This window comes from Felis catus, chromosome A2 (assembly GCF_018350175.1).
Source record: "Felis catus isolate Fca126 chromosome A2, F.catus_Fca126_mat1.0, whole genome shotgun sequence".
Classification (NCBI taxonomy): domain Eukaryota; kingdom Metazoa; phylum Chordata; class Mammalia; order Carnivora; family Felidae; genus Felis; species Felis catus.
Window position 1 is genome coordinate 33,774,317 of NC_058369.1, and position 20,354 is coordinate 33,794,670.

A 20,354-nucleotide genomic window follows, 5' to 3' on the forward strand; every position below is an offset into this window, starting at 1 on the left:
AGAACACCTCCCGGCTGAGCCCAGCGTGTGCTCGGCCCCGTGAAGCTGCTTCAGTGGGGCTGGGAGCCTGCGCCAGGAACGCGCGCCCTCACAGAGGTGAAGGGGAGGCCGGGGCCTGTGGAGGAGCCAGCGCCAGGGGGAGACAGGGTTGGAGGACGGGGGAGGGTATCCATCCAGTCGGCAGCCGCACTCGTTAGGAACTCACCGACCGGCCATGTGTTCTCTAACTGTTCCTGGCATAGGCAAAATAAAGGCCAAAGTTGAAGCTGACTTATAACGAGAAGGAAGCAGCTGGCGTTTCCAAATAGGCTGTTTCTCAGTTTACAAAGATGTGATTAAATTGCTAGCAGACTTCCCCGGCAGCCGCATTTGGCAGGCCTGTGGGTCAGGGAAGGTCTGGTGAGATACTCACAGGTGCTCCAAGCCCTCCAGCCCTGAGAAGGCTCTCTTAGCCACGGACTTGATCTTGTTTCCAAACAGAGTTCTGCCATTTCCAAACATCATCCAGAGACAGGGAAAAAACAAAACGCAGAACCGGAGGGGAAGAGACAAGGGAGGAACGGGAGAAAGAGAACACACAGTTAGGCCAGTGCCATCTGATAAGTCTGTCCAGTGAGGGCCAGGTGGAAATCTGACCTACGTGGAGACTATGGGTCCGAAGTATGCAGGCCTTGCCCTTCTGAAATGAAATGCTTTGATCTTTATTAGAATTTAACGTGATGACAGGATGCACCATCTCGCCTGAAAAGGCTCCTTGCGATGTTTGTGGAAATCCCCTCGTCCAGCCCGGGCTGTGCCCAAGGACCCAAGGGCCTCGTGAGAAGGAGGGGACTCATCACTGTTCCCATGAGAGGAAGCAGAGTCATGGAATGTAATGAAAACTGGAACTAAAATCCGCCACCCTCTTCTGAAAAGTGGGGGTGAAGGTTCCCCGAGCAGGCAAGAAAAGGGCAGGAAAACCGGCCTCCATCAAGACGGCTCCCCAGCGATTTGCACTGAGACATACCCGAGCAGCCAGGACGTGGCCACAGGGAGCTGCGCCCCCGCCTCTGGGAAGGCCACCCGGGGTGTGCAGGGCATGCCCTGGCGCCGTGGCCTCTTAGCAAAAGCCCAGACCTTAAATGATGCCCAGGGGCCCAAGGTTCTTTAAATCGCAGACGCATCCTAAAAGGTCAACCTCCGAGGTGATCTAATACCCAGACCCGTGGACTGCCTACCCACGAGAAAGGGCTCCTACTTCCCGGCACTTGCATTCACAACTTCAACGGCAACTCCTAAGAGTTTTCTCAGAAACCAAATTCTCGTCCCCTGCAGTGCACATGGAAGAAATGAAGGCTTCCTCCAATGGGCTACATAAGCCAACGGACTCTCCAGTCTGTTTGGGGGATGAGGGGTTGGGGGGGGGGCACCCAGAATGCCTGGACACTGGGAACGAAAAGCATCCGTGTTCCAGTTTTCCCTCCTCTGACAGCCGACTGGGGCACTCCCTCTACCTCCTGTAGGTGCGGGCAGCCGTGAGCCCCTGAGAGTCATGCTGACAGACACGTGGGCTCTTCAACGTGACGTCCAGCCAGACTACCTAAAGGGCTAGTCAGGAACGGGGAATGCTGGGAGTCAACTCCTGCCACATCTCACCGGCTCCGGGAGGGGGCTTCGTAAGGGGGCACTGCAGACAGCCTCCGGAGAGCAGCGGTCTCGTCTGGGATCCCACCGAGACCCGTGTTAAGATGGGGTCCCCCAAGAGAAAACATCAAGTACCAGCCCCTCCCTGAAAAGGGCCAGGAAAGCAACAGGAGCCTCGAAGAAAACCAAAGATGGCAGGGCGGCCCAGGTGGCACCTGCCACACGGGCCCCGAGCGTCACCCCCCCTGCATAGGGCTCCCGGCACCACCTACACAAACCCTAGGATGCCGCCTTCGGGAAGACGGGGTCACATGCAGACAGACCGGGCCAGTGCCACAAACCACAGGAGGTGCTCCTCGCCCCGCCCCACTGCCCTCCAGGGCACCAAAAGCCTGGGGGGAACCTGCAGGGCAACCACAGGAGCTTCCGGGTACCCCCACTTGATCACGAACAGACCCCTCCTCTCGGAGCCTGCAGCCTTCGGACAAAGCCAGCACCTCCTGCCTCGGGGAGGATGGAGCGGCCCGAGACCCCTCTGACTGCTCCTTCTCTCGGAGGCAATCTGCATATTTCCACTCTCTCTCCATCTGAAGCTTTGATTCTCAAACACACAGCCCAAACACGCAGAAGTCCGGCGGCCACACTAACTCTCTTCCCCTAACCACACAACTAGCCCAGCAAACACCAGCACACGGCACCAAACCCAAGTATCTGCAAGAGCCTGCCAACTTCTCACTTACTCAGATCCCCCAGGCCGGGTCACTGTGCTCCAGGCCCTAGTAAAATGTATTAACTGTTTAGTGAAATCTCCCGTAAACCAGATCCAGGAAAAAGCTGTGCTTTATTTCATGCATTACGTATTAGTCACACTGACCTCTTTTACAATGAGGGCAGACTGTTATTTCTAATGGTAACAATAGCAATAAAACAAATTCTCAATTACGTAGGGGCTAATCATCCTGCTGCGGGATTAAAATAGCCCCTTACTTTCTCTAGGCGGACATCTGGGGGCTGGGGCTCAAGCTGGCAGACTGGGACAGTTTCAATAAAGGCAGCCGTGCGCAGAACGGATGGCGGGGGCCGCGGGCCGGGTGGTGCTCATTCTGTCCACACGACAGCGGGCAGCTGAGACTCCACTGTCCCAGATCAGGGGCTCCCAGAGAAGGGACCGCAGGGCCGATGCGCCTCACACCCCTGCCTCGGTGCGGACAGCGACCCTGGAAGTCAGCCGTCCACTCCTTCGTGCATCTCTAGTGCTCCCCAAGGCCTTTCAGCTCTTGCTAACACCGCCCGGCAGACGCCAGGGGAGGCCTGGTCCAGCTCACGTTCACCTCCCCACCTCTCCTCCACCTGAGACACTGAACAGCACTCCGTGGGCCCTGCCACTGCTCTGTCAACACACGGGGGAGGGCGATCTTGCCCAGGCTGGGGGGCAGCACTCACCCAGGCCCGCCTCACGGGAGAGGCTTGGCCTCGTGGTCCAATTCCAGGTTTCCTCTAACGTTTCCCTTCGCGCATGTCACGGCCCCGCCCCGAAGAAAGCCACGGAAAGAGCTGGAACCATGGGGCAGGCACTCACACCACCCCTCGTACACACGTGGTTAAGTGCTCCTCTCTCTGCTAATCTGTGTTCCAGAAAGCCTCCCTCCCTGCTCACATACTAGGACGCTGTGCACACTTCCCAGAAGGTCTTCCACCAACATGATGATGGGGGCGCCAATGGGAGGTGAGCATACTGACCACAGGTGAGCAGGTAACACTTGCCCTGCCAGGAAGCTCCGGTTTGAAGAGCTGTCCACATGGCCGTGTTCAGCAGGCGGAAACATTACGGGCAGGACAGCACCCACCACAGCTGCCCAGGGAAGCCTTTTAAGGCTCTGCTGCTCCCGTGTTCCCTTCTCGGAAAAGATTTTAATTTAGGTCTGGCCTCTTCCATGACAGGAAGGACCCCGGGTCCTTGAATGGGTGAAGGCAAAACTTTCTCCCTTCCCATTCTCAGGTCCCTGAAGACCTGACCCCAAGGGCTTCAAAGGCGGGCCCCACCAGGTCCAAGGGACCCAGCACTGACCGCAGCCCCACCGCGTGAATGAGTCCACGTGACGTGACCGCTCTCGAGAGGCAGCCCTTCCCTGTGCTCACACGCTGCCCTTTTCTAATGGATCCCGACACGCTTGCCACCGGGCCGCTCAGTAAGGCAGGGAGGTGTGAGGGCCACATTTCCCAGCCACGGCCACGCAAGAGAGCGTCCGGGCAGCGCGTGGGGGAGGTGGGCGGGGAGGAGAGCCAGGCAGCACCGGTCCCTTCCTTCGCTCTGCTGTCAACCGTTTACTCAACACCTTCCATACACCCGGGGGAGTGGTTTTTACCCAAGCTACGCGCCACCATCACGGTGAAGTGTGTGGGCTTTCCTTTCCTCCCCTTTCCCGGGGAGGACACCGCACACCACAGGCAGGTGGGGGAGCATCGCGACCCCCATGGGTGCCTGCTTCGTCACCCAGGGGTGCTGGTACTACTTCACCTCTGTCCACTGCCCCTTCCCCAGCCCCACAGGCTGAACGGGAACCCAAGTCACGGGCACCACAGCATTTGTTTTTCCATCCGGGACGAGGATTCTTTTTTTCTCTTGCGACGTAACCACAGTACCGTTCCGCCTAAACAACTATATATATTTAATCAGATTAAGCAACTACTATCCCCGTTCCCCCAACTGTGTGTGTCCGCCCTTTATTTTGAAACCTGCCAGCCCCACAATTTTGATCAGTGAGGCTGGGGGGGAGGAGGCTGGAGGTATCGTATTTCAACAAGGTCCCTGGAGTCTCAGGACCGGGTTGGTGCGGAACCCGCGCTGCCTTCCGGGAGCCTGTGTCAAACAGCACAGAGCAAGGGAGGCCTGAGGACTTAGGATCTCAGGCAGAGCTGCTGACCCTGGTCCAGCGGGTAAAAGGACGAGAGAACACAGGGGAACAGGCGGCAGCATCAGGCTGGACTCTGCAGAACCAGGAGTCCCGGCACAGGCACCCCTGCCCCTGCAGGGCAGAGCTCTGGAGACACGTCCGCCCCCGCCCCCGCCCCCTGTGCACACACACACCTGGCCAGGCAGGCCCCGGGGAGCAAGGCCTCCGCCCCAGGGGCACAGCCGCTGTCCTGTCCCAGCGCTTGCCGGGCAAACTGACTAGGAGGCGGGGAGGAGAGGGTGTTTTTTTAGGGAAGAGAAAGGAAGACAGAGACACGCTGGAGAAGAGCGAGAATCCTGAGACAGCCAAGAGAGCTAATCTTACTCAGAACTCTGAGTATAAATGGTGTGAAAAACCACACTTTTCAAAACCACCTCTACAGAAAGACATCCACCGCACCCCCGACAGGCTGTTCCGGAACCTTCCACCCCGCGGCTGCTTTCAGAGTATCTGCTTGACACTCGTACTGTGCTCAGCTCGCGGTCACCCGAGCAGGCCCGAGGAGGTTGAGCAGTGACTGCCTCTTTCTGTCTGCCCCGGACCCTTCCTCGGACTCCCCTGCCCCGTCCCAGAGGCTCCTGCGGTGGCCCACTCAGGGGGAACAGTGTGGGCTCCAGAGCCAGACCGGCCGGTCCCGACCCTCCAGAGCATGTGGTCTTGGGCAAAGGCCCTGCACCCGCGTTTCCTCAACGACAAAAAAGGTTGGATAACAGAGCCTAACTCACGAGGTTGTTGGTTGTTAGATACAACACATGTACACACATGCCTTGCACAGTAACTGACAGCTCCAAGAGGCTTAAAAAAAAATAAAAACATCAGAAACCGGGAATAAAAACGAGTCATTACATTACCTGTCGTAATGACTGTTTCTGTGTGACGTTATGACTGACCACAGAAGTACTGACCAAAGACTCAAAACCGTCGATGGCACTTGGCTTTAGACATCTCACACAATTTCTAGGAATCGAGTATCCGGGTGAGACTCCTTTGTGCAAAGCAGGACAAAAAAACTCAGCCGTTTCCCGGTCAGTCACAAATTCAGCGGGACAGAAAATCCAACAGGCCTCTGAACACCGGATCTTCGGCCCCAAAGGAACCAACGCCCAGGGCAGTGATGAGACCACTGGCCACAGAGAAGCTGGGACGTCTTGGCTCTCTTATTCAGACTTTGCTTCCCAAACAAAGGAAGATAAATGGGAGCCAGCCCTTCTCCAGCTGGGCCCACGAGAGAGGCGGCACGGGGGAGCCTGAGAAGCACTGTGCGCCCCCTCCACAGAAAGGCCAACGCCGAGATACTCACAGCTTGCTGAGACTGTCAAGCCCGGTAAAGGCGCCACTCGTGTCCTCTATTGTGCCCGAAATCTCGTTATGGTCCAGATCCCTAGGGAGGAGACAGAGAGAAGGCTCACCATCCAGCCTGAGTTCTCGACCCGCTTTAACACGAAGCGGGAAAACAGACAGACACCCGCTCTGTCACCCGATGCCCAGCTGTAACGTATGGCCAACACCAGTGTGGCCACTGGGCCACAGGAACCCCGTTCTGCACGCCTTGCGGTGTAGCCTGGCCTTCTCAGCCTTCCCGCATAGCCAAGGCACGCCTCAAACTCACAGCCACCCCAGCTCCGTGGGCTGCTCCCCAGTTGGGTAGGGCAGGGCCCTGGGGTAAGGACAGGGTGCGGACAGCACATGGGAAACCCCCCAAGAGCAGGCATCTGACCACTGGCACTGGGAATGAGCCCGAGAGGTTTTTTGAGGCTCCTGTCTGCTCTCACACCAGCCAGAGTCCCTTTCCTAGGCTTGACTGAGAAACTGCCGAAGGCACATGGAGGAAAGAGCGAACAAGAGGCCCCCACACGGGGTCCTCCCTGGGGCCACTCCATGCTGGCAAGTGGGTTCGGAGGCCCGAGTCGCCCCTCCTCACAGGGTCTGCACAGGCGCGGACTCGGAGCCAGGGACGACATCTGGGCGCTGAGTCAGACTTGTGACCCACTTGCCAGGGTTGGCGGATGAGGCCAACTTTTCAGCCCAGTCTCCTCCAACAATGCAGATCACAAGGCGGATGACTCAGCTCCCTCCCCCCGGCTTCCAGGGCAGAGGACAGCGCCAGGCGATGCTCCCACCTGGCGACCAAGCCCCCCTCTCTGCCCCCACCAGCAGCCCCTCCAACTTCCCCCGCCACGGTTCTTGGCTCCTACCCCTTCCTCCGCCAAACCCTGGCTGAGGCAGGCCAGGAAGAGAAAGGGACACTGCTCTTGGCCCCGTGGGAGCCTTCACAAGGAATGAGCACTGCCAGGAGGGAGGGGGGCCCCCGGCTGAGAGGCACAGTGCTCCTTCTGACCTTGATCTTACAGCAGAAGGCTCGGAGCCCCGAGATTCTGCTGCTGGAAGGGACCTCTCCTTTCAGCGGGTCTCTCCTTATTATCTTCACACTGAAAGCCGGGACCCAGGGCTGCCGCTCTGTGTGCCTGTCTCCCAGCTCCTCACCCTGGCTGCCAAAGCTTTTCTCTTCTTTCTGGCTCAGTCTGAATGTCCCCGGCCTTGTTATTCAGGCCGTGCAAGCGCGAAGGCTGGCTGACCTCGGCTTCAATAGCCTGGCATCCGGGCTGTTTCACACTCCCCAACAACGGCGCAGCACTGAAGCCCGCTCTGCCCTCCCCGCCAGGTGCAAGTGCACAGGGCCTCCTGTCACACTGGAACAGGCCCTCCGGGCAGCGGGGCACGCTGGGAAGGCAGCTTCAGATCTACTACGACTGTCCGTGGAAAGCCATACACCCCTCTCTGGGGGCCTGGAAGTTCTCCAGAGCCAACAAAAGACAAATCTTAACTCCCAGGAAAACATCCTGAAGCAACTTCTGGCAACCCCACCTAATAAGGAATTTGAAAGAAAATGACATGAGTGCCTCTATTTTTTCAATGGTCCTACTGAAGTTCAAGGGAAGACAGAGGAGGCCCGAGATACCTCTCTTGAAATTGGGCCTCCTGGACACGGGTTGTGAAAGCACATGGGGAAGATTCGAGACTCGACAGACGGACCACACGGCCGCTCCCAACAAGGGGGCCCCGGCATCCCAGCGAGGGCATGGCAGAATTACCGCTTGGTAACGGCAGGGTTTTGAGTCGTCGCCTCTATCGGCACCACCCTCGGGGGGACCGAGAGACGTTTCTCTGCCCCACTAGTTCTTTGCTTGACCCTCTGCACAAATCTGACTGCACAGCAACGGGAAGGGGACTCGGCAAGGTGGCATGTTTGCTCTATCCCGCCTTCCCAGCAGGGAACCCCTTCGTTCTGCCCACCCCACGATGAACGACGTACAAGACACGCAGGTTTTTGAGTCCCCTGAAGGCGCCTTCTGCGATGTGGCTGATGGAGTTGTGGCTGAGGCGCAGGATGCTCAAGCTACTCAGGTCTGCCAGGCTCTCCTCGTCCAGCCGGGTGAGATTATTGAAGGACAAAACCCTGGGGAAGGGAGGGGGAAGCAAACGTCACCAACGCGGCACAGGCTCATGCGAGGCCCAAGGGCCAGAGTGGTCGTGCAGCCAGAAACCCAGCAGGGCCCCACACCCACACAGTTAGGCTCCTGGAATACTCGTGCCAGCCACGGAGACCGGACAGCAGATCAGGCTGTGAGGACGACGCAAGGTCATACAACACCAGAACCCTAGGGTTCCAATCTCTCACGCTGGGGTCCGTGCGGGGGTCCTGACTCAGGCCATCAAAGACCACTCACGACAGTGGCCCGAGACCCTGGACGGGGAGCCCAGGAGGTTCTGACGGTGAGCAAGGGAGTCCAGCGAGAGTCCCGACATCGGCCAGCAGAGGGCGCCACCAGCCGCTGCGTGGTGGAGCCTTCCTCCCACAGCAGTGCATCCGACCTGGGCGGCAGTCTCCCGTCCCCTTGCCCCCATCCAGGCCAGCCTATAAGCGTGACATCCTGTAAGCAGGACAGGGAACACACTCCCCCAATCACACACACCCCCAATCACACATCTTCCCCGAGCATCAGAATCAGACCTTCCTCCCAGCACGCCCTCATGGCACCTTGACACCACACGGCCCTGGGTTGTTACTTAGTAGTCCTCCACCGTTGAAAAATGGGAAGTTTGGGTTGGGACAGGAAGAAGCCAAATAAACTCGGAGAAGATTTATGAGTTTTTAAAGGCAGCAGGAAGTAACATTCTTTCCCTCCTGGAGAAGTCAGTCCTGGTGTCTACCAGTCACAAAGACCTGGCAAGTGATCAAAATTGCATCCTCACCTGCAGTTAAAGCATTTAGCTTAAAGGAAGGGCCAGAAACGCTGGAAAGCAATCCTAAATCTGGCTCCGAGATTACCAGACGTCGGGAAAACTGACAGGCTGGTCAAGGCATTTCCATGACCTCTCTGCCCCTTGTGAAGGGGAAAGACAGCTCCACATGGGCCACCTGCCAGAGAGGGGCACTGGGAACACTCCCTCACAGGCTGCCTCAAAACCTGGGGTGCACACAGCCTCCTCACTTAGCCACTGGCCTGGCTCAGGCCCGGGCAGCAACCAGCGGAGATCAGTCCTGGGAGTTGGTGGGGGTGGGGGAGGTAGGGGGGCGGCGGGAGGGCGGGCGCATGGCCTGAGGCAGGAGACGGTCAGAAGCCATTCATTCAATACCACTTGAGAAGAGCAAGCCGCACTGCCCCGAAGGTCTGGAAGCTAAATCTCAAGGGTTAACGCTAACGCACACACTCACAAAATCCAAGGAGGGTACGTTCAAGGAAAGAGACAGGACTATGGGTTTTTGCCTGAGATAATCACGGGTTCAGTGACATACAAACTCCAGGTCAGTGTGCAGTGGGTGTGGGGAGGAGGAAGGGGGAGAAGAGGGAAAGACAGACAAAAACACCACCTGCAAAAGACTCAACACTGAGCTTCAAGCACCCCCTTGCTGGCTGGGTGAAGTCAAGACACACACAAGACACAAGCTTGGCACTTTTAACACCCGGTCATTTCCGTGGGTGGCTCTTTGCCTACAGTCAAGCCTAGAAAAAAAGAAAATCCACCCAGATCCTCTTAAAAAAAAAAAGCCCACAACCACAGTGGAGTAAATTGGAACCGAGAAACCTGGAGCGTGTTAAAGGGAAGGAGCCCACATGGTGAGGATCGACTTTATCCCTCTAAGACCACCTGTCTTCTGCACATGTTGAGAAACAGGGGGACACCGGCACGTCCAGCGGGGGGCCGGCGGTGCCACTGTTGCAGTCAATGACCCAGTGACGCGGCACAAGGCCCGGGCTCCGAGCGCCCGCGCCGGCCGGGCCCCTGGAGGTCGCCGTGCCTCGGGCCCGGGGCCGCCCGCTCCGGAGGGTCGCCCACAGGCTCGGGCTCCCAGAGTCGCCATGCACAGGGCCGAGGCGGGACACTTACAACTCCTGCAGCCTCTGGCAGAAGCTCCAGCCGTCACGGTTGATTCGGGTGATGGAGTTGCCGCTCAGGTGGAGCTGCTGCAGGGCCGACAGGCCGTAGAGCGAGCCGCTGTTCACCTCCACCAGGCTGTTGGACTCCAGGTGCCTGCAATGACACGGCACGGGGGTGAGGGCGGCCCCTCGGCCTCAGACACGGGCGCAGGAGACGACGGGCAAACCCGACGGGGGGCCGCCAGCGTCCAGGTGGACTCGGGGTTCAGAGGGCAAGGGGACCCTGTTAGCCGACTCCAAGGGACCCAGGTGCGCACGCGGGCACACAGCGCCCGGCAGCAGCCGAGCCCATTAAAGGAAGAGAAGAAGACAGAATGGTGGGGGGGAGGGACCTCTTATCCCCATCTGACAGGTAACGTGACACTGAGGCAGGGAGGAGCGAGGTATGACTTCCAAGATTCAGTCCCCAGCTCAGTGGGCAGCGAGGGGCCAGAATTCGAACCCAGGTCTGGTGCCCAGAGACACCTTCGCTCTGGGGTCAGGCTACTTGGATCGATATCCTAGTTTTGCCACTTTGCTGGCTGAATGAGGCGGGAACATCTATATAATACGAAGAGACCCGAGGTGGCAACTTCACAGGGCTGATACGAGGAGCACAGAGGAGAACGCGCGTCACAATTTCAGCACAGTGCCCAGCACTTAGGCCCCACCGGGTCGGTCAGGTGAGGACGTTCTTACCCTGCTTCTCGACCCTGCACACCCTAGCCCAGGACGACCGTCCTGGACTGGCCTCTTGCATAAAACATACTAACTCCAATGTTGCCCCACGTTCAGTATCACAAGGTCTTTGGGCAACGGGGTTCCGCCCTGTCTATCTCACTTTCCACCACTGCCCAAAAGGTGAGCACGTTTATAAATAACCTCTCGGGCAACTCATCCCCCCACAGGGGATGAATCTGCTCAAACTAAAAACCAAATGGGATGTGCTAACTCCATTTTCTTCTGAGACTTCTCTTTGAACGTCGGCATACCCAGCACATAAGCACCTGGGATTCCAAGTTCAAAACGACAGTTGTAAGCACGTCAAGGGCAAGTGTTTCTGAACAGATACAGAGCTGAGGCCAATCAAAGGACCGGGAAGAAGGGGACCAGCAAGACGGCACCGCTAATGCGAATGCCCCCACCCCACAAAGTGTGTGGGTCTGGGGCTGGGCGGGAAGAGGCGCTCATCAGAGACGCTTCGGATAAACGAGCAGGGTGCAGAGCCGATGAAACCGGATGTGGGGTTTTTGTTCTCTGTCTCAGCTGCAAAGATAACAAAGGATGTGAACACAGTGATGTAACTGGTAAGACTGGAAAGGAGGGGGCAGGGGGCGGGGTCCTGAGCAAATTACATCGCTGACCACAACCCAAGAAACCTCCCGTTGACAAACGTAGACACAGTGGGATACGTCCCGGAACGTGGAAATAACCACGAACAAAACTCCACACAGAAAGACCAACAAGGAGGGGTGCCCCTGGCTGGCTCAGTCGGTGGAGCGTGCCACTCTTAATCTCACAGTTCTAAGTTCAAGCCTCATGTTGTCTGCAGAGATTAGTTAAACATAAAATAATAAAAAAAGAAGAGAAAAGAAAAACCAACCGGGAAAGGACTGTAAGTGACCGCCCCTTGGGAGCAGAAGTGGGGGGAAGAGGACAGGGGAAGGGGACCCCCGGCTGCTTTTTTACCCTCATTTTACTCAGTTACGAGTGTATGTTACTTCCCGTTGAAACTAAACTAATTTAAATGTTTAAAAATGGAAGATCAGAGCCGCCTTTCCTGCCCTTCTCCATATGTCTTCCTGCCATGGTTTTACGTGACTCGGCGCACAAGCGAGCTCTGGGGCCGCGCATCTGTCTGGAGAGCGCGCTCCCTGGATAAAAGCGGAACATCTGCGCCGAGCGACTTGATTAGCTCACGAAACATAAATAAATCTCCCAGGATGAACTATACATTTTAGGCCCACCTGCACATCAAGACAGACGGTCAAATCCCCAACAGGGAGACAGGGAACTTCCTGCGGCATGGGGGAGAGGGGAGGGTGTGGGGTGGGGGCCCACTCTGCACCCCGCTGCTCACGGAGGATGCGGAGTGGGGGTGGGGGGGAGCCCAGCAAAACGGCTCCCTCTCCCACCTTCACCAAGCTGCTTCCCTGACCAAACCCTGGGAGAAGACGACGCTCAGCTGGGGCGGAGTCCCCGAAGACAGGGAGCCGTGCCCGGCCAGAGGCCACACGGCGGGGGCCCGGGGCCGGCTGAAGTCCGACGTGACCCCTCCGGGCAGGGGGCCGAAGGAACACACACAGGCCCGTGGCGCCCGGACCCCGGCGTCGCGCTTACAGCACGTGTATCCTGGACAGGCCCCAGAAGGCCCCGTCAGTGAGCTTGCTGATGTTGTTTCGCTGCAGCTTCAGCACCTCCAAACTCTCGAGCCCCTGGAACGTCAGGCCCTCGATGAGCCGGATCCGGTTCCTGTTGAGGTCCCTGAGGAGATGAAGACCGTGGGTTCAGAGGGCTCGCGGCACGCACCCTGCCGACGCCTCCCACCGTTCCCACGCAGGCCCAGAAGCCCGGCCGGGAGAATCGCGGCGAGGATGGCCCAGCGGGGCTGCGACGTGTCTCACGGACACTCCTGCCCGCCACGCAGGCCCGGACGCTGACCGGGCCACAGCTGGTGGAGGAAGGAGCGCACGGGGCTCCCCAGATGCTGGCCGCACCGCGCCCCCACGTGAGCAAATGCTCCACTTCCTCCCCAACTCTCCATGGCTCTGTAGTGAGGAGGTGGGTGTGACTCAGGATGTGAGCGTCTGAGGTGAGGTGTCTGTCAGCTCAGCAACAGAAATCCGTACCGGACGCCTCACCCCGGGAAAAAACCGATCCACTGGGTGCCAAGTGGCAAGGACGCTTCCCACTGAAGGCACGAACGGGGTCCCTACTGATGGAGAGAAGGCAGTGCCCTTGGGCGAGGAGGGGGCTGACACACCAGTGAAGCCCACACATTGGGCTTCCGACGCCAGTGTGACAAAACCTCAGTTGCCCGAAAGATTTCAGGAATCTGGGTGGGCTGGATCCATTAGTAACACTGGGGGAAGGGGAGGGGAGAACACAGAGCTAACCAGAAAGCCCTTGGTTTTCCCCAAATACTTCTGCAGTGTCTCATGACTCTGTCCCCCACACAACCTCCTGAGCATCAAGAGACCTTCTCCAGAGCTGAAGAGAGCAGAGTCAGAGCCTGGATCTAATGAGGGGTGTGTGTGTGTGTGTGTGTGTGTGTGTGTGTGTGTGTGTGTGTGTGTGTGTGTGTGTGTGTGTGTGTATGCACACGCGTGCACAACACAGGCAGTGAGAGCTCTGGGGGGGGGGGGCACACTGTCTTGCTACCAAATCTGGCCCTGAACAATCGGTGCGTTCTGTTTAAACCCCGTTTCCAATATCAGCTTCTTTTCCTGAAACGGTCTCTTCTAATACAAAGAGAATACAGGAAAACGAAAAACCAGGGAACAAACGGTCCACCGGGCTCTGGAAAACAGGTTTTCTTGAATCCAACCCTGTGCCATCTTAGGAGAGCATTCGGCCTCAGATATCAAAGAACTAAACAAATAAATGCCTTCTTCAAAAAAAAAAAAAAAAAATCAACCACCTCATAAGAGGTAGCAGATGGAGATGGTCCATCTCGGTCTACACTAACTTCCTCTGAGACTGCTCAAAAAGTGTGGGACACCATAACGTCCACGGTACAGATTTTTTAATTTGAGAGAGAGCGCACGTGTGCAAGCGAGGAAGAGGGACAGAAGGGGGGAGAGAGTGAATCCCAAGTAGACCCCGCAGTCAGTGTGAACCCCAATGCGGGGCTCGATCCCAAGACCGTGAGATCATGACCTGATCTGAAATCAGGAGTCAGACGCTCAACCGACTGAGCCACCACGGTACAGATTTTATGGGTACTTTAAAAAAAAACCAACACAGAAAAGCCCAAGATAAATAACCCAAGCCACAGAGCCTAAGCATTAGCCAGGATCAGCTCACCAGCAGGACTCCTCGTTTCATTTTGCAAAGTGCCAATGAGGACAAGCATATATATCCTCAGTGGATCTTTTTCTCAGCAACCTGAGGCAGCCCACAGGCACCAGAGCCGGCTTCTAATTTGCTTTTATTAGGTGTCGCCACAAGGCCATTAATGACGGCGTATGTAAAGCCTGACGGGGAGTGAGGAAGGGGTCGCATTTGGAATGAGGTCCGTGGGGAACGCTGGCCTCCGCAGAGTTTGGCTAACCTTAATTAAAGTGCAGGTTTCTATACTCACAGTTGCGTCAGCCTGGGTAACTTGAATGCTTTCACAGGAAGCTGGGTGATCCTGTTTTTGCTCAAGCGAAGCATTACCAGCGACCGGGACAGGCCATCAAACGCTCCCGACTCCAGGCTGCCAATGCGATTGCTTGCCAGGTTGCTGGAAGGACAGAGGACAGAAAATGAAACGGTCAGGAGGAGGCTTCCCTCACCCCGTTACAGACACCGGAGTTGCCTGGGGTGGGGAGAAGCCAAAGCAACACCCAGAGGGGTGGGTTTCCAGGGACACATCGGTCACCTAAACTCCCGGATGGGGGAGCCAGGAGACTTGGGTGTCAGCACCCTCCACTTCAGGCCCTGGTGGAAGTGTCATTTCAGCCCCCCAACGCGCTGTGCTTGTGGCCAGGGCCTTCCGCTGGAGGGCCGGGGGGTCAACGTCAGTCACCTCCACCCCAGCACCCTCGCACCCCAGCCTGGCCGAGCACCGGCCGTCTCCAGAGCTACCTGCAGGAGTCCCTCAACACCCCCCAACCAAGAGTTGGGTTTCAAGGTTGGTGAGAAAAGCCCTAGGAATCAGAATGTCAACTTCCAGGCGAAGGGCAGAATGGATTTACTAATTTAGACAAATAGTCTCAAATGTTAAAGTGGGTCTCACCACACAACTTGATATGTATACAGATACGTTTATACGTTTATATACACACCCACGCACACACACTTACAAATGTGTCTTAACTGATTCATTTTAATCGTTTGAAACGGTATCCAGAGAAACACTAGTGAAGGAGACCTGCACAGGATCCCTTCAATTCTGCAACGGGACGTCCACTTAGCGGATTATGTATGTAAAGGGCACCTCCCCTCACACCACACTACAATATACTAGGTTGCATCCGGGCTTTCCACGGTGCACAAATTCTATCAATAAAAAAAAAAAAAAGAAAGAAAAAACAGAAAGGGAAGGAATGATACACTATTCCTATCAGAAGTCACTGCCATTGGGGCACCAGGGTGGCTCAGTCGGTTAAGCATCTGACTTCGGCTCAGGTCACGATCTCGCGGTTTGTGAGTTCGAGCCCCGCATCGGGCTCTGTGCTGATAGCCTGGACTGCTTCAGATTCCGTGTGTCTCTTTCTCTCTGCCCCTCCCTCGCTCATGCTCTCTCTCTCTCTCTCTCTCTCTCTCTCTCTCTCTCTCTGTCTCAAAAATAAATAAAAATTAAAAAAAAATTTTTTTTTAAAGTTACTGTTACTACTTCTCCTTCCGCCTTCCCTGGACAAATGCTGCTTTTGGTAGCGCGAGGAAAAAGACCAGAGAGAGTCTGCTCCACCAGAGAAGGGAAGAGAAGCAGGCATTTCTTGCCTCCCCACCCGGCCGTGGCCCAGGCCAGGGCACAAGAGGATTCTGTGCAAATGGGGCTGGACTGTGTGTTCTTAACACTCCCCATTACAGAAGAACAGTCTGTGGGATGAAGATACACACCGGCCAGTAGCTACCAAAATAGTCCCTCCTGCTTTTGTGCAGACAGAGGTCAATGTGATTCAGTTGAGCAGTTGTTGGTCCTTCGTCCCAAGCGAGGGAATGCCAGGCGGTGGCCGGACACTTTCACAAAGCCATGAGTGGGGGCTGAGCACGGTCGCACGGGCTTAATAGAGGCCAGGGCCCCCCCGTTTCCAAATCTGGTGCCTTGAGGCAGCATTAGAAAGAAATCACGCCCCCTCCTGGGGGTCTTGGAAAATCCCTGTGCCAAGCCCTGGCCTCCCTGAGCTTAGGGGTCATAACGACCCCTAAACCAGCCTCATGGACGATCTCCAAAACGACTCAGGGTCAGTAAAAGAACACAGGAAATGAAAACTCGTGTCATTTGAAGACCTCTCCGGAGCCTGGGTTTTTCGTTTCTTCCCCGAAGCACCATTTTTCTACCAACAAGCAGCAAGCTCAACAGGCTTTCACGGTTTTTCCTCCCTCCTATCATCCACTGGGTGTGAGAAGGGCTAGGACGAGGGGCGGACAAGACACAGACCAGCAAAGAGGACAGGGCCGGGGAAGCCGCAGAAGGGAGTCAGTGCCTGCTCGAAGAGACCTCACGCCAGGCTTCGGGGGTCAGTGCCGCAGAGGCCAGCACCCACTGCTTCAGCCTCGGCAGGGAGGTCTCCCCGCAGTGCTGTTTTCTAAGTGCCCCCCAGCCTTCTCCCCAAGCTCTCCTGGGAGGCAGCCCGGGAAAGGACAAAGAACACAGGCCCTCTATCAAGACAGACCTGTGTCTGAGGGCCAGACCCTCCCCTCAGCTGGTGGGTGTGAGAGGCCCCTTGCCAAACTCTCCCTGGGCCCACCTCCACCCCTGCTGTCAGAGAAACGCGCTCCTTAGGAAATGCTCTCCACCTGTGCCCAGGGGCGATAAGGAACCCAGGCGCCCTGCCGGGGGAAGCCAGAGGGGTGCGCCCAAGCCCGGAGTCTCAGGCAGGCCACGCGGGGGAGAAGGACACGCGCACTCCGCGTGCACGTGGGTGCTGACGGCGGGGCATGGGCACTTACAGCTCCCTGATGTGCAGCCCCTGCGGAAAGCAGGCGCTCCGGATCTCCGTGATGTTGTTCGAGCTCAGGTCCAGCACTTCCAAGGAAAGGTAAGCCTTCAGCTGACTCCCCTCCACGCTGCGAATCTTATTGTGTTGCCTAAAACACACAAACGGACAAGGGGACCTGAGCGTGTCTTTCTGCAAGGGAACCATTATTCCCCCTACCCCCCCCCCCGCCCCTTTTCACACGTCTTCCTCCCTGCTTTGCTCATCCAGAAAATTATAAAAGTGGTGTCACGTTTTCTTAGCGTTTATTTATTTTTGAGACAGAGAGGAAGAGCATGAGCAGGAAAGGGGGAGAGAGGGAGATCCAGAATCGGAAGCAGGCTCCAAGTTCTGAGCTGTCAGCACAGAGCCCGATGTGGGGCTTGAACCCACAAACTGCGAGATCATGGCCTGAGCCAGAGTCGGACGCTTAACCGACTGAGCCACCCAGGTGGTGCACCTGCCCTCCTTTAAAAAAAAATTTTTTTTTTAATGGTGGTAGCATTCTTAAAATGAGCTCTCCCATTCTTCTTGGTGTGACCTTACCACCTGCTGGCTGGCTGCTACGGTATTGAATTCTCTGTCGATGACAAGTCTGTCCACCCAAACTCAAAGCCTAGGTTCTCCCCAAGGAGAAGCCCGCAGGAGTAATGTGGAAGGCCGCCATGCAAAGGGCAGCGAGACCGCAACTCAGAACTGACCAGGGTGCTTTCCCAAAAGGAATGTGGCCGTGGAACCAGCCAGCTCCTGGTGTGGTTCTCACATAGCATCTTCAGAACGCAGCCCAGCCCCATCACTTAGGAGGCTCCGAGGACCGAGTTCAGGTCTCATCTAACTTAATCCACCGCCATGCACCACACGTTTTGCCAGGTGTGAAGACAGGCACGAGGGATTTTTTGTTTTTTTTTTTTTAACTGACACGATTCTGTCAACCTAAGGGCAACAGGAACTGGGCGCTCAGTCTAGCTGGAATCGAATCCTCCAATCTTTCCGACTCGACCCCCTTGACAGTTTTGTTCCTCGGTTTCCTCGTATGCAAGATGGGGCCACCACCCCTTATTTCAGGCATACGGCAGACCCACTAAAGCAGACGTTAACCCAAGCATTCGGAGTGTTTAACCCCCGCCCAAGGAAGGCAGTCTACCACCGTGACTTACTCGCACGTGTCGTCCTCCTGAAAAACCCACGGTCTAACCGACCGGCCAGTACCGGTTGATCAGGAGAAAGACAAGAAACACGGACAACGGCTGCAGGACCGGGGGTGGCCCCCACCGTGGATTTGGCTCCGTGGGGCAGATTCAAACCCCAGCAGCCCTCATCCCAATATTCAGATACTTCAAAATCTGCTGGGGTTGTGCTGGTTCCAGGCCCTCACTCGGCCCAGTTTCTGAGTGAACAGTGTCAGGGGCCCCGGCCAATCAAAGCATTCTCGAACACGACACGAGTAAGCCAGGCGTCGCGTACCCAGTGGCACCTCTTTTAAACACACGCTTGGCCAAATCGGTTCCAAACAGGCATAAACGAGGCTCTCTCTCCCAGAAGCCCTGGGGCGTCTTGTCCGCTCCTTTGTGTTTTCACAACTCTCCCAGGCCCTGAACCCAACACCCATTTACAGGGGCACAACTCCAGACACGGGGAAGTCTCCCCAGAATGAAAGGCCGCTTTTCCCTTCGAGTCTCCTCCCCACCCCCCAGAAGCTATTTCCTTTGAGTTCTTTACAATGTGTCTAACAGAGATGGTCTCTTCAGTTTTCTGACTCCAAAAGAAAAAGAAAAAAAGAAAAGAAAACCTTTATTATGTTAAGTATGGGAAAGAAAGAACAAGAAATAAAGGCAGCAGAGCTGAGCCTCGTCCAGAAACTGTGAATGCGGGACCAAGGAGCCAGGAAGAGACGATGTGAAAGCAGGCAAGAAGCCCCAGTGCGGCCCCGAAGTGGGGCAGAAAGGGACCGTGCACACAGCAAGGGCCCACGGGACAGCTGCGAGCCCCCCGACATTTCTCTCGCTGCACCTCGTCTCTCAGTCTCTGCCTTTCATCTTACACCTGTCTTTGTCTTTCCTGCCAGTCTGTTTATTTAGCGACTCCAGCACGTTCTGTGGGGCACCAGCCCCACTCTGGAGGAAGGCTACTGTAATGAGGATGGGGCTCTTTCACACGCTGTAGACAGCTCCCCAGTTGGCCCAAGGGGCAGCCATGCGGATGAGACACAACAGAGCGTGGGAGTGAGGGTGTCGGAGGCAAGGTGGACAAAATGTGCCAGGAGCCGTGAATTCTGCCAGACCAGCATGCGGGGTCCAGCTCTGGGGGCAGGACCGGACACTGGGGACAGACAGAGCACACCAGGCGAGGGCCCCCAGGCCACCCTGGGGAGCAGGGACCCCACGTGCCCGTGGTCGAGGAGAGACGGGGCAGCAACACAGACACAGACGCAAGAGAAGAGGACGAGAGGGGCCCCCGGGAGCCGGAGATGACAGCTGGAGGCTGCATCAGTGATACTAAATATTCTGGTTTGCAAATATTAAAATACCCTGGTTAGGCTAGTGGCTATGCCTTCCATCCTTGTCCACATAATGGACCACTCCCAACCCAGTAACCACAGAGATCCTTTAAGGCATCCCAAGAAATGGGGGGAAAACATTTGAAAATCATATATCTGACAAGGGATTAGTATCGATAATATACAAAGAACTCCTACAATTCAACAACCAAAAAACCCCAACAACCTGATTAAAAAATGGGCGAAGGACTTGAACAGATATTTCTCCAAAGATGGACGAGTGCATGGCCAGTGAGCACAGGAAAAGACACTCAATAGCACTAATCATTAGGGCAACGCAATGAGAAACCACCTCACACCCATACGATGCCTATAAGCATGTAGGGAAAGAGGAACCACAACAAAGTGCTGAAGAAAATGCCAGGATGGAGCCTCAAAACATTAAAGAACTATTACATGATCAAGCAGTGTTACTTCTGGTTATATATCCCAAAGAACTGAAAGCACATCTCAAAGACACATGCAGGGGCTCCTGGGGGGCTCAGTCAGTTAAGCGACTGACTTCAGCTCAGGTCATGATCTCGTGGTTCGTGGGTTCAAGCCCCGCGTCGGGCTCTGTGCTGACAGCTCAGAGCCTGAAGCCTACTTCGGATTCTGTGTCTCCCTCTCACTCTCTCTGCCCCTCCCCCATGCTCATGTGTTCTCTCTCTCTCAAAAGTAAACAAACATTTAAAAAAATTGAAAAAAATGAAAGACTTACACACACAGCCATGTTCAGAGCAACATTACACACAATACCCAGAAGGGGAAGCAGCCCAAATGTGCCTGGAGGGATGAGTGGATGAACACAGGGCCCCATACATGGACCACGGACTACTCTTCAGCCCTAAAAGGGAAATTCTGACCTGAGCTACAACATGGATGAATCCGGAGGGCATTGTCAAGTGAAACCAAAAAAAGCCAATCACAGAAAGACAAATGCTGTTTGGTTCCACACCTGTGAGTTTCCTGG

General features: G+C 56.1%; 1 protein-coding gene across 1 annotated transcript in view; it reads right to left on the reverse strand.

Moving 5' to 3' along the window:
• The window catches only part of LRIG1 (leucine rich repeats and immunoglobulin like domains 1), a 114,567-nt gene that overhangs the window by 17,719 nt on the left and 76,494 nt on the right, over nucleotides 1-20,354 (reverse strand). The window contains exons 4-10 of the mRNA XM_011280158.4: nucleotides 16,820-16,957; nucleotides 14,301-14,444; nucleotides 12,338-12,481; nucleotides 9,969-10,112; nucleotides 7,891-8,034; nucleotides 5,878-5,958; nucleotides 413-484 (exon numbers count right to left, since the gene is read on the reverse strand). Coding sequence (XP_011278460.2) covers nucleotides 413-484; nucleotides 5,878-5,958; nucleotides 7,891-8,034; nucleotides 9,969-10,112; nucleotides 12,338-12,481; nucleotides 14,301-14,444; nucleotides 16,820-16,957 — 867 coding nt within the window. The remainder of the gene's footprint in view (nucleotides 1-412; nucleotides 485-5,877; nucleotides 5,959-7,890; nucleotides 8,035-9,968; nucleotides 10,113-12,337; nucleotides 12,482-14,300; nucleotides 14,445-16,819; nucleotides 16,958-20,354) is intronic.